This window comes from Oncorhynchus mykiss, chromosome 22 (genome assembly GCF_013265735.2).
Source record: "Oncorhynchus mykiss isolate Arlee chromosome 22, USDA_OmykA_1.1, whole genome shotgun sequence".
Lineage (NCBI taxonomy): Eukaryota > Metazoa > Chordata > Actinopteri > Salmoniformes > Salmonidae > Oncorhynchus > Oncorhynchus mykiss.
The window spans coordinates 42,884,384-42,899,774 of NC_048586.1; the positions used below are offsets into that span (position 1 = coordinate 42,884,384).

General features: G+C 41.2%; 1 protein-coding gene across 2 annotated transcripts in view; it reads left to right on the top strand.

Moving 5' to 3' along the window:
• Positions 1 to 327: 327 nt before the first annotated feature.
• The window catches only part of LOC110501901 (glypican-6), a 153,284-nt gene continuing 138,220 nt past the window's right edge, over positions 328 to 15,391 (top strand). For both annotated transcript variants that reach the window (XM_036959353.1, XM_036959354.1), the window contains exon 1: positions 328 to 818. In XM_036959353.1, the coding sequence (XP_036815248.1) occupies positions 665 to 818 (154 nt within the window). In that variant the 5' untranslated portion in view covers positions 328 to 664. The remainder of the gene's footprint in view (positions 819 to 15,391) is intronic.

A 15,391-nucleotide genomic window follows, 5' to 3' on the forward strand; every position in this document is an offset into this window, starting at 1 on the left:
AGGCAGTAAACTAATGGGGTTTATTTATTGGCTGTTGAGTTGGTCAAGCAATGTAATGATGTAATAAACATATAACATGGGGTAATATGAAGAAAGACATATGAAAGAAATGCTGTTATTGCTGTTAAATGCTGTTAAACCAGGACAGTACATCCCTTTAACTGCCACTAAAACAATTGTAGCCTTTATCACCCATTCAGGAGCAATCCAAGCCATGTGAAATCTAGTTTGACAGTCTGGCGAGACTGACTCCACTCCGTGTTTTCCCACCCTCTCTGATTTACTAACGCATCATAGGTGTCTCCCTCCTCTCCAGTTCTGAGCATTTTGACTTTCTACAGTAACGTATAACACCCAACGGCGCTTTCGCTGAGTGAAGTTGAGTGAACACGTTGAGAGCCCGCTCTCTGTTGGATCCATGTGGTTTTACCTGGACTCACAACAACAATCTGTTTTTGCGTCAACGCAGGACCGTCTACCATCGTTGGCAAAAATAAACAGATTTTGATTGAGAAAGATGTTATGATAGACAGTTGTAGAAAAGTGGTAATCATTAGATATTGAGTTGTTAGTACCTACTACGTCCGGATGCACTGCAGTGGGAGTTCCTCTACAAACGGGAATCTGCAGAGGATTAAAGAAGGATTAATCACGGAAGTGCACGATGTTGGGAATACGGACCGTCCTATGGACTTTATCTGTGGCGCTGTCCGTTGTCACTGGAGCAGATTTTAAAGCACATAACTGCAGTGAGGTTAGACAAGCTTCTATCGCAAAAGGCTTCAGCTTTGAAAATGTTCCTCTGCAAGAAACGTCAGGTAAGAAGGGAATGTAAAATGTCAGTGCTACCTGTCAATATAATGATGTATTGAACACAGTCGTTAAGTGGGTATAGTCATGGCATAATAAACCATATCAAGTGGATAAGAAGAACACATGTAATTCTGTATTATGCAAAACTGTAATGTTCTAATTTACATCACTGACTACTATAGTGCGTGAATGGACATTTTGATAACCGGCGCCTTGGCTTTAGGCTACAAAGCACATACATACATTTTATTTAGGGATATAGTTGTTTATTATGATAATGCACAGCCATATGAAAGTATTGTTGCTGTTGAATGAAGGGTATACTCGCCTGTCATCCATGAAGTTGTGGTTGATTTTGCCTAATGAAGGAAATGCATTTGTGATATAAAGGTAGCCAGAATATTACTGAACACACTTTAGGCCTACTTTTACATTGTACAATATGTTTAATGGAGGCAGGTCAGTTAAGAACAAATTCTGATTTACAGTGACAGCCTACACCGGCCAAACCCGGACGACACTGGGCCAATTGTGTGCCGCCCCTATGAGACTCCCAGTCACGGCCGGTTGTGATACAGCCTGGATTCGAACTAGTGTCTGTAGTGACGCCTCAAGCACTCAGATGCAGTGCCTTAGACCGCTGCGCAACTCAGGAGCAATACAAACCCCTTAGAAATAAAACTGTAGCAACTTAAAACCCTCGATTAATTCTTAATCAAAGTAGCCTAATGCAGATATGTCACAGTAGCCCAGTTTATAACGTTCCCATTCGTGATACTTTCGTTCATTGTTTCAAAGTTAATCCTAAATATATCCACTAGCCTACATTAAAATATAATACAAGTAGCCCTGGACATAATGTAATTTAATATTTGACTAAATAATGTCAATTTCTTTGTTTATCTAACACTCTGAATAATATGTAAATGGCAGCAGCAGAATAAACCTGCTGGCGTTAGATGTGCTGGTGTGTCCAGTAGAGGTCTCTGTCTTCTTTGTGCCTCTGTGTCGAAATAATTCAGAATCGTCAGCCATGCATTCACCGGATTGAGTTCTGTCTTGTTAATAACGTGACAATGAAGCCGTCATGTAATGCTACCTCAAGTCATTGCAAACATCAGTGCAATTAAATTATCCAACCAATATCCATTCTCCTTCATATGTGTGTCAACCACAGAGTAATGCTGGCATGATGCTAGTATGATGGTTCTTGTCATATGTAATGTATAACATATACATAATGGTAGCCTGCTGGTCTTCAGATAATATTTATATGGACTTTCCTATTTCAGGCCATGGAGGCTTGCATTTTTCAGACCCACCCAAGTGAAACTGTGACTGGCTCAGTCAGAGCCTACATTTTTGCTTCAGTGTTCTGCTCCAGCATTCACAAGGGTAGATTTGCAAAAGGAGAGTTGTCACAAGGAACATTTGAATTATTTAGTTTAGGTAATGATGATCGATTGCATGCATGAAGTGAATCAAATAGTTGTTTCCTCTTTCCCTTCTCATATGAGTATAAACTTTGCCCGCCCAGACCATTCATTTCATGATGTCATGATCCCATAATTCTGTGGTTGGACAGAAATCTGGCACCGGTGAAAGGTTGTGTATTTGATAACAAGCACACCTGTTCATAGACGGGCTTGGAGATCTACCTGATTTTAATCCCTCTGATGTCGGCACGCTCCTGTCGTTGACGTCTAATCTCCAAATGAATGAAAAGCTCAGTCTGTCATCTCTGAGTGATGCAGCTGTATGGAAGCACTGTGATCACATCCACATGGGTGTTGACCCCATTTGTCTTCAGGAATGGCAATGACTGATTTAATGCAATGTCAACACCTCAGCAAATTGATTGCTGAAAGTCTGAGAGAGTGCATATTTCAGATTTGTGCACTGTGCATATGGTCTGTTTAGCCGACACAATTGTGTACATATCCTTTATTTATTAATAATAGTGATGTAAACATCTCTGTGTCACTGCCACTGGTGCAAATGGTGTCTCATCTAATATCCTTGTACAACCAGCATGCCAGTCAGACCATACAGAGCTGAGCATGCCCTTAGAAAAACGCTTTCTCATCTAATAGCCTTGTACAACCAGCATGCCAGTCAGACCATACAGAGCTGAGCATGCCCTTAGAAAAACGGTTTCCAAAAGACTTCTTTGGCTGTCCCCATAGGAGAACTCCAGGTGTAATCCTTTTTGGTTTCAGGCTTCACACCAATAGGCTAGCGAATGAAAATATCAACCGGATTATACCAAATAGAACCCTTTCCACAGAGGGTTCTACATGGAACCCAAAAAGGTTCTACCTGGAACCCAAAAGGGTTCTTCAAAGGGTTCTCCCATAGGGACAGCTGAAGAACCCTTTTAGGTTCTAGATAGCACCCTTTTTTCTAAGAGTGTGTTAAAGTTTTGATTCAATGTACAATTGAGATGAAAAAAAAAACCAAGTGTCTATTTGGTATAATCCGGTTGATATTTTCATTCGCTAGCCTATTGGTGTGAAGCCAATCCTTCAAATATTTAATGTGAATTCTAACCGTGGTATAAGGCAGGAAGCTCTGTGTATCGTTTTACGTTGTGATTGAATCCTGTCCAAAGCTCTTCACTGCATAATCAGTTGAGTTGAGGTCTGTTGCTTTTGGCCACGTCCCCAAGAGGAGGCCCGTCAACTTCTAGTTGTGGTCAAATAGAGATGGGTTGATGTCTGACACCTCAGAGACTGACGATATTGTACATCATCAAATTATATCGAAGGCACCGGAATTCCCCTCATATCCTTACAAAATCCCTTTGGCTTCATATTGTACGTGGTTCTACTCTTTTTCAGTGGTGTCTGATATGCAAACATATGTGACTTTTATTCGGTATAGGCTAATTGAGCTCTGTTGACTGTCTTTAGTGCCTGAATATTGTGCTCTGCTTTTGGAGTGAATGAAAGATGTCCGTGGCACTGTCTCAACCCCGTTTCTTTGTATTGCACGTCTAGTTATAATTCATTCGGGGTTTAAAGAGCTTCATTTGATTGTAATTCCTTCATTTAACCAGGTGGTGTCTCTGCACAACTTCTTGTGAAAACATGAATATACAGGTTATTAGCATTAACAATGTCAAGGTAAACAAGATGTGAATGATAATTTAGGATTATTGAAAGTGATTAGGCTTGTTCAAAGCTACTTTCAAGAGAGTCTAATCCACAGTTAGCATGCTATTCCACTCCTATTGTTTCAGACCAGTGGTTCATATGGAATGGGTTTATGGGACTCAGTTGGAGCAGCCAGGTTTTGACCAGAGTGTGTGGTCAGAATCAGCCAGGTCATGTAGAATGTCAGCAGGGGTGTCAGCGTTATTGACAGAAATGCTGCTATGTGTCAAAGCCTGCAGGCCCGGTTGGAACGGTAATACCATGGGCCCTGGCCTGTGCATTTTCAATAGGCCCTGGTCCAAGTTGACAGAAAGTACAGTGGCGAAGGCTTAAAAACTAAGAGAGACTGGGAAAGTGGACCGGATGCACAGTGCACTTTATGTCCTTCATCATTGGACTGTCAGCGCAGCTAAAATTGTCTGGTGCTCCTCCAGCTCTCCTCTACAGGTTATTGACTCTGTATTAAAAAAATAAATAAATCGGTCAGTGAGTTCAGTTATATACCTCCTTAATCCAAGCCCATCACTGCCCTGGTGAAAGACTAACCCTGCACGCAGGCTTGTGACAGATCTGTCTCAGGTTCCATTCACTGACCCAATGAATTACCCAATGCCCGAGAAGCGACGACAGGGGGACTTGGAAGATGAGTCAGACAGACTGCTAGACCTTTCCTGGTAGATGTGTGTTATTAGGAACACAGACAGACACACACACACACACACACACACACACACACACACGTCCAAACGGTGTCTGTGGAACTTCTCAAGCTGTCCCAGCTCCACCCTATCATTTCACGTCCTGCTCAGCCTTCCTGTTCCCAGCAGTGGAATGGGACAGAAATAACGGTGCTGATATTTGATGTGGTCCATGGCTGCATATACAAGCAGCCAAATGTTCTCTGCTGAGCCGTGTAATGTGTGGAATGGATTGAAAATAGCTAAATGGGAGAGCCAGGCCAGCAGAGAGAACAGCCAAGTGAATGTGCTGGTCTCTGGCATGATTCATCCGTATTACTATGCTGCATTATCAGATTATTGTGTCCCCCCCACTAAACACAGTTGAGGTGATGGATCAAGGATCACATGTGATGGTGTGGTGGTGGTAACCCTCTGCATTTCAATGGCCAACTCATAAAAAGGATGGTGATGGAATTGTTCTTGATTGGACTGTTGGGATTGGCAGTGATTGGAAGTGTTGTAAATAGCAGTGTTGGCGGGGTAGGGGTGTTGGGGTTATAGACTGTAGATTTAATCATGTATCGTCAGGAAAGCCAGGGACCCAAACAGTCTTTTTCTCCAAAGTGGATTTCTCAAACGCCTCTTCTATCTCCATGCCAATAATCATGCTCATGAATACTAAAATGGGCTGCATGACGGGGTTTCTCTCTTGGATCAGGAGGAATGACTCCGGTCTGTCTGCTGCTGTTTCATCCTCGCAGGGAGAATAACAGAATAACGGGGTAGTAGCTCAAAGCATATCAACAAGCTCCTGCAGCGTAGACGCTGGTGCCAGTATCTTTTGTCAAGAAATTAAGCTGTCAAGGGGACACTGTTTTCTCCTCCACTTTTGTCTTTAGTTCTTTTATATTGGATACAAATGTGTAATTGAGCATTTCAATTAAATTCAATTTAAGGGCTTCATTGGCATGGGAAACGTATGTTTACATTGCCAAAGCAAGTGAAAATGGATAATTAACAAAAGTCAAATAAACAATAAAAAATGTACAGTAAATAGTAAGAGCATTTCTCAAACTGCTGCATTCTCAATCTATTTTTCATTGTTCATTCTAGGGTTCTTGTTGATATTTGTAATTTATTTAACTAGGCAAGTCAGTTAAGAACAAATTCTTATTTACAATGACGGCCTACCGAGGAACAGTGGGTTAACTGCGTTGTTCAGGGGCAGAACGACAGATGTTTATCTTGTCAGCGCGGGGATTCGATCTAAGCAACCTTTCGGTTACTAGTCCCAACGTTCTAACCACTAGGCTGTATAGCTCACTGTTTGTTCACGCTTGCTACTGTTTTGATCATATTCCCAACAGTACAATTTTAGATACGGTATAGTGTCATTATACTTCACACTATAAAGGAGGTATCTTTAGATACGGAGCTTGGAAGATGAAAGGCTAATTTCTGTACCATTACACCCCTGTAGTTGATTTTTAGCACAAGTTTCGAGTATCTTTCCTAAGCATCTTTTCTTTGTTTTAGGCTCTCTGCACACTTGTTGATTTTATATTAGTCTTAATAAGGAATACACGCCATAATAGATCCCTTAATAGTCATTGGTTATGTCTCTCCATTTATATAAAACAATATATATATATATATATATATATATAATTGTCCTTGTCACTGTTTGAACTTGAAGGTCTCGACCAATAGTGTGAGGGTTTACTAAATTATTTTCATTATTATTTAAGTTAGACTTGTCATCTCTCTCATGTAATCTCAGAGAAGATAACACACTGACTCTGTGTCGGTACCCCCCCTGTATATAGTCTCGCTATTGTTATTTCACTGCTGCTCTTTAATTGTTTGTTACTTTTATCTCTTATTCTTATCTGTATTTTTTGAAACTGCATTGTTGGTTAGGGGCTTGTAAGTAAGCATCTCACTGTTGTATTCGGAGCATGTGACTAATATGATTTGATTTGATTTGACACATTGTCAGGAGGGGCATGCTCCTTGGCACTAATAATGATACATCATTAATAAATCATACATGTCTGACAGTCTCATCACGGTTTAATTAAGTATATATATCATACATATTTACAAGAAATACCAGTGATTCTCGTGAAACGCAAGTCATCATTACTTTGTTGTGTTGAAAGAATATGCTTTCACTGTCGGAATGGAATCCATGTCGTTCAGAATCTGTCAGAGTTATCCACTTAAAATAGAACCAGAAGCTATGGAGAATAAGTTATTCAATTGCTTTGTCATGTTAATATAATCCGACATGAATATATGGTTTTGGTTGGGGATCTTGTTGAAGATTATTTGATTGGAGTGATATGAAACCTATGTGAAAGAGAACTATTTTAGGAAATTGAAACTCACGTATAGTCAGTCACCTTAGCCCACAGCAGTGAAAATGTGTGTAACGTTTAGTCAACTCTTAACTTTTCATACAACTCTGATAGTACTGATCACTTACGTACACCCCCGGTGACTCAGTGGATCTTCTTGGATTAACAAAAACAACCTGGACCGTGTTTACAGCAACAATGTTCAGTCATACATACGTTATATCTCCCTATTCCTCCTCAGCCTGTCAAAACAGTGAGCCATCAAAAAACAAAGCCCCTTTGAATACCTAGCCGTCACCGTTGGGATCTATCTTTAGCCCCATGTCTGTCACGTCAGTCCTGTTGACAACAGACTAGACATGTGTACCTGTAGGAGGGCCGTTTCACCGCTCCTGGGCAGGGGCCAACGAGGTTGTGTGTTACGTAAGCGGCCATCGGGGAGGTATTGAGCGCTCCTCTCAGTCCACTTGGCCACAGAGTGGAGGTATACCACAAGAGTAACAGGGCACTAATGAAGACCAGAGCTGCGGTACTGTAGTAAGCTGTAAATGAGTAGTGAAAGGTAATGATCAGTACAGGCCTTAGGGCCTTCCTAGTGTCTAGTCTCAGCCACCAGCTGCTACCTGGCTGTAAGTCCTTAGCCATGCTCCAGTTAGCAAGTTGATGCAGAAGAGTCACACTTCTAGGCCCGCTGCCCATGAATATCAAATGTCCTCAGCCGTGTTTCCATTCCTGCACCACTCCTTTTATTACATACTGTAGTCCCCAATAAATATCAAAGCCAGACATGGTTGTACGTATGCTGATTATGCATAGCTTGTTATTCCATACTGTAATGTACATGGTGTTTTGGGATCCTCTATAGGTTTACCATTCTTTATGGGATCCTCTATAGGTTTACCATTCTTTATGGGATCCTCTACAGGTTTACCATTCTTTATGGGATCCTCCTATAGGTTTACCATTCTTTATGGGATCCTCCTATAGGTTTACCATTCTTTATGGGATCCTCCTATAGGTTTACCATTCTTTATGGGATCCTCTATAGGTTTACCATTTCCAGTGTGTCATCTAGTTGTGTGTATCATTGTTGAAGGTAGCTATTCTGGTATCATCATAGACATTCTTATCCAATGAGGTGCTATCCCAGTCAGATTTATGGTATTGGTTCCAGATCCAACATTTAATCATCTTTATTTTACTCTTATTATTATCTATCTCATATCTACCTCAAATACCTTGTACCCCTGCACATTGATCTGGTACTGGTACTCCCTGTATATAGCAGCACATTGATCTGGTACTGGTACTCCCTGTATATAGCAGCACATTGATCTGGTACTGGTACTCCCTGTATATAGAAGCACATTGATCTGGTACTGGTACCACCTGTATATAGCTCCAGATTGATCTGGTACTCCCTGTATATAGCAGCATATTGATCTGGTACTGGTATTTCCTGTATATAGCAGCACATTGATCTGGTACTCCCTGTACATAGCTCCACATTGATCTGGTACTGGTACTCCCTGTACATAGCTCCATATTGATCTGGTACTCCCTGTACATAGCTCCAGATTGATCTGGTACTCCCTGTATATAGCAGCACATTGATCTGGTACTCCCTGTATATAGCTCCACATTGATCTTGTACTCCCTGTATATAGCAGTATATTGATCTGGTACTCCCTGTACATAGCTCCACATTGATCTGGTACTCCCTGTATATAGAAGCACATTGATCTGGTACTCCCTGTATATAGCTCCACATTGATCTGGTACTCCCTGTATATAGCAGTATATTGATCTGGTACTCCCTGTACATAGCTCCACATTGATCTGGTACTCCCTGTATATAGCAGTATATTGATCTGGTACTCCCTGTACATAGCTCCACATTGATCTGGTACTCCCTGTATATAGCTTCATTCTTGTGTATTTTATTTTTTCATTTTAATATTTTTTTTAAAAACGCTATCGTTGGGAAGGGCTTGTAAGCAAGAATTTCACAGTAAAGTCTACACCCGTTGTGTTACTTTGAAGTGACTTCCACAATACTTTTGGGATGTCTTTTTTTAGACAGTGAACCTTTAGCCTTGAACTTTAAGGGAGTCCACAGCAGGGCGATCTAGGACGTACGAGTCACCTCAGCTGCAGCATGAGGGCCTTTAGAAAAATGGATTGGGCCAGATTTCAAATGTCATTGAATGGCTATATTCTGTATGTGGCAGAATCAACAGATCCTGAAAGTGCGTTATATTGGCTAGAGAGCTCATTTACCTACAAGCCCCTTTCAAATACACCTGAGAATAAGGTATATACATGAATATGGTCTTTGAAACAGCATTTCTGTGCAGTAGCAGAGGGACTAGCCTAATTTAAAATTATTTTTCTTGCTTGTGTGAATTCCCTTAGGTGATTTCTTTCCCTTGCAATGAAACATCTTATTCTAATGAGAATGAATTCGCTCACAAATCAATTATTCTTGCCACACACCCCTACAATGACAGAGTTGCGAGTTTGTGGCACAATTTTGAAATGCATCGACAATGGCATTTCATCATTGTGACATTGGTTTAGATATTAACATTTTGATATGCCATCATATTTGACTCTCCTGAGGACGCAGACCACCATGTCATTGTGTTGAAGGTACACTGTGACACTGTCATGTGTAGACCTACTGTGCTGCTTTTACCTCTCTCTGAGGACATGTTCAATATTCATATAAGAACATACAGAGTATACCAAACATTAGGAACACCGTCCTAATATTGAGTTGTACCCCTCCCTTTTTGCCCTCAGCACAGCCTCAATTCATCGGGGCATGGTCTCTACAAGGTGTCGAAATGTGGACCATTCTTGATACACACGGGAAACTGTTGAGCGTGAAAAAACCCAGCAGCCTTGTAGTTCTTGACACAAACCGGTACGCCTGGCACCTACTACCATACCCCGTTCAAAGGCACTTAACTTGTTGTCTTGCCCATTCAACCTCGGAATGGCACATAATCCATGTCTCAATTGTCTCAAGGCTTAAAAAAATCATTCTATAACACTGAATGAAGTGGATTTAACAAGTGGCGATCAAAGCTTTCACCTGGATTCCGCTGGTCAGCCTCTGCCATGTTTTGTATACTCAGTGTATACTCAAAATACCTCTTGAGAGAAACCTTCAGCACCACAGAGGAGATTGCGTTTGGCGGCGTACCCATGTCACCTGATGATGAAAAGCATTTTTTTTTTTCCTCTCATGTTTGTTTTTAAAAGTTTGCTGTGCCAACCTAAAAAAAAACATTGGACATCCCTCTCATCTGAAGTCTTGGCATGGTCTAGTGTGCTTGGGGAATACAATGTCATTCCGTATTGATTGATGTCCTAGCTAGAATCTGCTGTTCTAAATAACACATGGGTTATTGTTAAAAAAAGGATGAGGCTCGGGTAGTGAGGAAAACACTGAAGGCAATTTTCACTTTTCGTAAATGTTAAAACCTCCAACACCCAGTGCATATTGAATTGGGATAACACTGAAAAAGGCACGATCAAGTTCCTTCTCCCTAACCTCAATCACTTTATTTAGAACGTTGTGGTATCTCATCTTAATAATTCGCAAGGACACATTTGAAGTTGCTGCAATGTGTGAATATTAAAATGAGGGGGAAAGTGCTCTGACATTAATGGGTGGTAAATCTCTCTTGTTCTTGCTGGTCTTACCATAATACCTTTACTGTCTCACTCATAAATATTGTGCCACAGGAAAATATTGTTTTTCTAACTTGGCATTTGTACCAACATGCATGCTGTATTTTTTTTTTGTTTGTAATTGTTATATTTAACCTTAACCTATTTAACTAGGCAAGTCAGTTTATATATATATATATATATATATATATATATATATATATATAGTTATATTATTATTATTATATATATTTTATTATTATGAACAAAACAAATGCAAAAACAGAAATATACAAACAAGAGTACATAAACATAACAGACAAGGGTTTTACATATCGAGATACATTTTCAATGTGTCATAAGTTTTATGGTACATATTCCTTTTTTGTTTTTACACTGACTTATTATTTCAAAATTAGTGGTTTGTTCTCTATCCAATTCATTTTATGGATAAAGAATCTGCACTGAAAAATAAACAAATTAACAATGAAAGGTTAATCAGGGTCCATTTAATTTGGATCAAAATAAAACATGTTATCAGAGTCTTTAACATTAATAGTAGTTTCTTTTATAATATAAATATTCAAAAAAATGAACTGTCAAGAGTCTCTGGGTCACAACCACAAAATACACATTGGTTATCAATAGCTATTTTGAATCTGTATATAATGAAGGTCTTTACAGTGGTGCTTCACTGCTGTTGTTAGCACAGAACACTCGGATTCACCCTTCAAGAGATGGGTGGGGCTAAAGCTTAAGAGTGTAATGAACGATGCTGAATGGGAGTAGACAAAGAAGGGCTCTCCCGTAGTAGAACCAAAACATTCAAAGGCCATTTTCTCAAAAGTGAGTTTACAAGTTTATCAACTTTCAAAGCAAAATTACTTCCCCATTGTTCCTCAACTGTAGTGTATGATATACCAATTTGTAGCTCTGAAATGTAAAAAACACCATTTCAAATTTTTCTACATAAGAACGATTTGAGCCGGTCGGTCACATGCTGAGCACTTGCTGGCTGCTTTTCCTTCACTCTGTGGTCCAACTCATCCCAAAGTATATCAACTGGGTTGAGGTTGGGTGATTGTGGAGGCCAGGTCTTCTGATGCAGCACTCCATCACTCTCCTTCTTGGTCAAATAACCACAGCCTGGTGGTGTGTTGGGTCATTGTCCTGTTGAAAAACAATTGATAGTCCCACTAAGTGCAAACCAGATGGGATGGCGTATCGCTGCAGAATGCTGTGGTAGCAATGCTGGTTAAGTGTGCCTTGAATGCTAAATAAATCACAAACAGTGTCAGCAGCAAAGCACCATCACAGCTCCTCTTCCATGCTTCACGGTGGGAACTACACATGCAGAGATCATCCGTTCATCTATTCTGCGTCTCACAAAGACACGGCGGTTAGAAACATAAATTCTCAAATTTGGACTCGTCAGACCAAAGAACAGATTTCCACCGGTCTAATAAACTGTACATCGCTCATGTTTCTTGGCCCAAGCAAGTCTCTTCTTATTGTTGTCCTTTAGTAGTAGTTTCTTTGCAGCAATTCGACCATGAAGGCCTGATTCACGCAGTCTCATCTGAGCAGTTGATGTTGAGATGTGTCTGTTACTTGAACTCTGTGAAGCATTTATTTACTATATTTTATGCCATCTATTGCATCTTGCCTGTCACGCTTTGTCATTGCTCATCCATATATTTATAGGTATATATTCTTATTCCATTCCTTTAAATCTATCAGGTAGTTGTGTATTTTTATTTTTTATTCCACCTTTTATTTAACCAGTGACAAGTTCTGCAACTTGGCCAAGATAAAGCAAAGCAGTGCAACACAAACAACAACACAGAGTTACACATTTTATTTATTTTACCTTTATTTAACTAGGCAAGTCAGTTAAGAACAAATTCTTATTTACAATGACGGCCTAGGAACAGTGGGTTAACTGCCTGTTCAGGGGCAGAACGACAGATTTGTACCTTGTCAGCTCGGGGGTTTGAATTTGCAACCTTCCGGTTGCTAGTCCAACGCACTAGGCTACCCTGCCGCCCCACATGGAATAAAGAAACAGTCAATAACACAATAGAAAAGTCTATCGACAGCGTGTGCAAATGACGTGATGAGGTAAGGCAATAAATAGGCCATAGTAGCGAAGTAGTTACAATTTAGCAAATTAACACTGGAGTGATAGATGTGCAAGTAGAAATACTGGAGTGCAAAGAGCAAAAAAGTAATTAAATACAAGATGAGGTTGAGGTAGGTAGATTGGATGGGCGATTTACACATGGACTGTGTACAGCTGCAGCGATCGGTAAGCTGCTCAGATAGCTGATGCTTAAAGTTAGTGAGGGAGATAAAAGTCTCCAATTTCAGCGATTTTTGCAATTCGTTCCAATCATTGGCAGCAGAGAACTGTACGGAAGGAGGTGTTGGCTTTGGGGATGACCAGTGAGATATACCTGCTGGAGCGCGTGCTACGGGTGGGTGTTGTTTTGGTGACTAGTGAGCTGAGATAAGGCAGAGCTTTACCAAGCAAAGACTTATAGATGACCTGGAGCAAGTGGGTCTGACGACGAATATGTAGCAAGGGCCAGCCGACGAGAGCATACAGGTTGCACTGGTGGTTGGTATATGGGGCTTTGGTGACAAAACAGATGGCACTATGATAGACTGCATCCAGTTTTGCTGGGTAGAGTGTTGGAGGCTATTTTGTAAATTACATCTCCGAAGTTGAGAATTGGTGGGATAGTCAGTTTTACGAGGGTATGTTTGGCAGCGTGAGTGAAGGAGGCTTTGTTGCAAAATAGGAAGCTGAGTCTAGATTTAATTTTGGATTGGAGATGTTTAATGTGAGTCCTGAAGGTGTGTTTACAGTCTAACCAGACACCTAGGTATTTGTAGATGTCCACATATTCTAAGTCAGAACCGTCCAGAGTAGTGATGCTAGTCGGGCGGGCGGGTGAGGGCAGCGATCGGTTGAAAACATTTACTAGCGTTTAAGAGCAGTTGGAGGCCACGGAATGAGTGTTGTATGGCATTGAAGCTCGTTTGGAGGTTTGTTACCACAGAGTCCAAAGGAGGGACAGATGTATACAGAATGGTTGTCTGCTTAGAGGTGGACCAGGGAATCACCAGCAGAAAGAGCGACATCGTTGATATATACACAGAGAAAAGAGTCGGCCCGAGAATTGAACCCTGTGGTACCCCCATAGAGACTGCCAGAGGTCCAGACAACAGGCCCTCCGATTTGACACGGTAAACTATATCTGAGAAGTAGTTAGTGAACCAGGCGAGGCAGTCATTTGAGAAACCAATGCTGTTGAGTCTGCCGAAAAGAATACCTTGATTGACAGAGTCGAAAGCCTTGGCCAGGTCGATGAATACAGCTGCATAGTACCTTCTTTTATCGATGGCGGTTCTGATATCGTTTAGTACCTTGAGTGTGGCGGAGGTGCATCAAGAGCGTTTTCATGTATATTCTTTGTAGCTGTCTATTTACCACCACAAACCGATGCTGGCACTAACACAGCACTCAATGAGCTGTATACGGCCATAAGCAAACAGAAACATGCTCATCCAGAGGCGGCGCTCCTAGTGACCGATGATTTTAATGCAGGGAAACTGAAATGTATTTTACTTCTACCAGCATGAGGAGACAAAACTCTAGATCACCTTTTCTCCCCACACAGAAAAACTGGTTAAAATACAAAGTGCTCCCTCACCCTTCATTTGGCAAATCTGACCATAACTCTATCCTCCTGATTCCTGAAGCAAAAACTCAAACAGGAAGTACCAGTGATGCGCTCAATGTAGAAGTGGTCCTATGAAGCGGATGTTAAACTACAGGACGGTTTCACTAACTCCGGCTGGAATATGTTCTGAGATTCATCCGATGGCGTTGAGGAGTATATCACATCAGTCACCAGCTTCATTAATAAGTGCACCGACGACGTCGTCCCCATCGTGACCGTACGTACTGTACATATCCCAACTGAAAGCTATGGATTACAGATAACATTCGCACTGAGCTAAAGGCTAGAGCTGCTGCTTTCCAGGAGTGGAACACTAATACTGACGCTTATAAGAAATTCCGCCATGACCTCCGACGTGCAAACAGATCAAACAGACAAAGTGTCAACTACAGTACTAAGATCAAATCCTACTATGTCGGCTCTGATGCTCGTTGGACGTGGCAGGGCTTGCAAACTATCACGGATTACAAAGGGAAACCCAGCCACAAGCGGTCCAGTGACGCCAGCCTACCAGATGAGCTAAATGCCTGCCATGCTCGCTTTGAGGCAAGCAACAGTGAACCATGCACCATGTGTTTCCGGACGACTGTCTGATTATGCTCTACGTAGCCGATGTAAGACCTTTCTAAACAGGTTAACATTCACAAAACCTCAGAGCATGCGCTAACCAGCTGGCAAGTGTCTTCACTGACATTTTCAACCTCAACCTGACCCAGTCTGTAATACCTACATGTTTCAAGCAGACCACCATAGTCCCTGTGCCCAAGAACGCCAAGGTAACCGGTCTAAATGACTATTGCCCCGTAGCACTCACATTTGTAACATTAATTATTTTGAAAGGCTGGTCATGGCACAGACCAACAACATCATCCCAGGCACCCTGGACCAACTCAAATTTGCATACCGCCCCATACTGCACTCCACATTACCGTCTCCCACCTGGAGAAGAGTTA